This window comes from Monopterus albus, unplaced genomic scaffold (genome assembly GCF_001952655.1).
Source record: "Monopterus albus unplaced genomic scaffold, M_albus_1.0 scaffold12.1, whole genome shotgun sequence".
Classification (NCBI taxonomy): domain Eukaryota; kingdom Metazoa; phylum Chordata; class Actinopteri; order Synbranchiformes; family Synbranchidae; genus Monopterus; species Monopterus albus.
In genome coordinates this window covers 2,093,817-2,094,299 of record NW_018127892.1, presented here as the reverse complement: position 1 = coordinate 2,094,299, position 483 = coordinate 2,093,817, and the positions used below count along the sequence as shown (strand labels likewise).

Here is a 483-nt window from a genome sequence, read left to right as displayed (position 1 = left end):
CATTCACTCCAAAAAGAACATCTGGAGCTGATGCGCCAGCTGACCATCACTCAGGAGAACCTGCACACCAAAGAGCAGTCCATCAATCAGCTAGAGGCCCGCTACATGGAGCTGGAGGCCCAGCTGACCGAGCTGCACACGGAGAACAACACAAAGGACGACAACATCCAGTTCCTTCAGAATGAGAAGATTGTTCTGGAGGTCGCGCTGCAGGCAGTCCGGGCCGACAAGGATCAACTTGATGAGGGTGCCGGGCGGCTTGGAGAGGATGTTCTAGTGACCTCTGACCTCTTAGATCAGCTCAGACAGGAAGTTCAGGTCAAAGCTAATCAGGTACGAAACTAATGGGAGAATGGAAAAAATTAAACCATGATAGAAACAAAATATCCACGCATGGAGAAATAACCACCCCCTGCTATGAAGGTTTCCCACTGAGTTTAAGGAGTGATCAGTTTCTACAGAAATTCAAATAGATTTCAAGTA

At 48.2% G+C, this 483-nt stretch overlaps 1 protein-coding gene across 1 annotated transcript in view; it reads left to right on the top strand.

The window, feature by feature from the left end:
* The window catches only part of golga3 (golgin A3), a 20,081-nt gene that overhangs the window by 13,665 nt on the left and 5,933 nt on the right, over positions 1 to 483 (top strand). The window contains exon 11 of the mRNA XM_020590329.1: positions 1 to 333. This exon is cut by the window's left edge and continues 28 nt beyond it. Coding sequence (XP_020445985.1) covers positions 1 to 333 — 333 coding nt within the window. The remainder of the gene's footprint in view (positions 334 to 483) is intronic.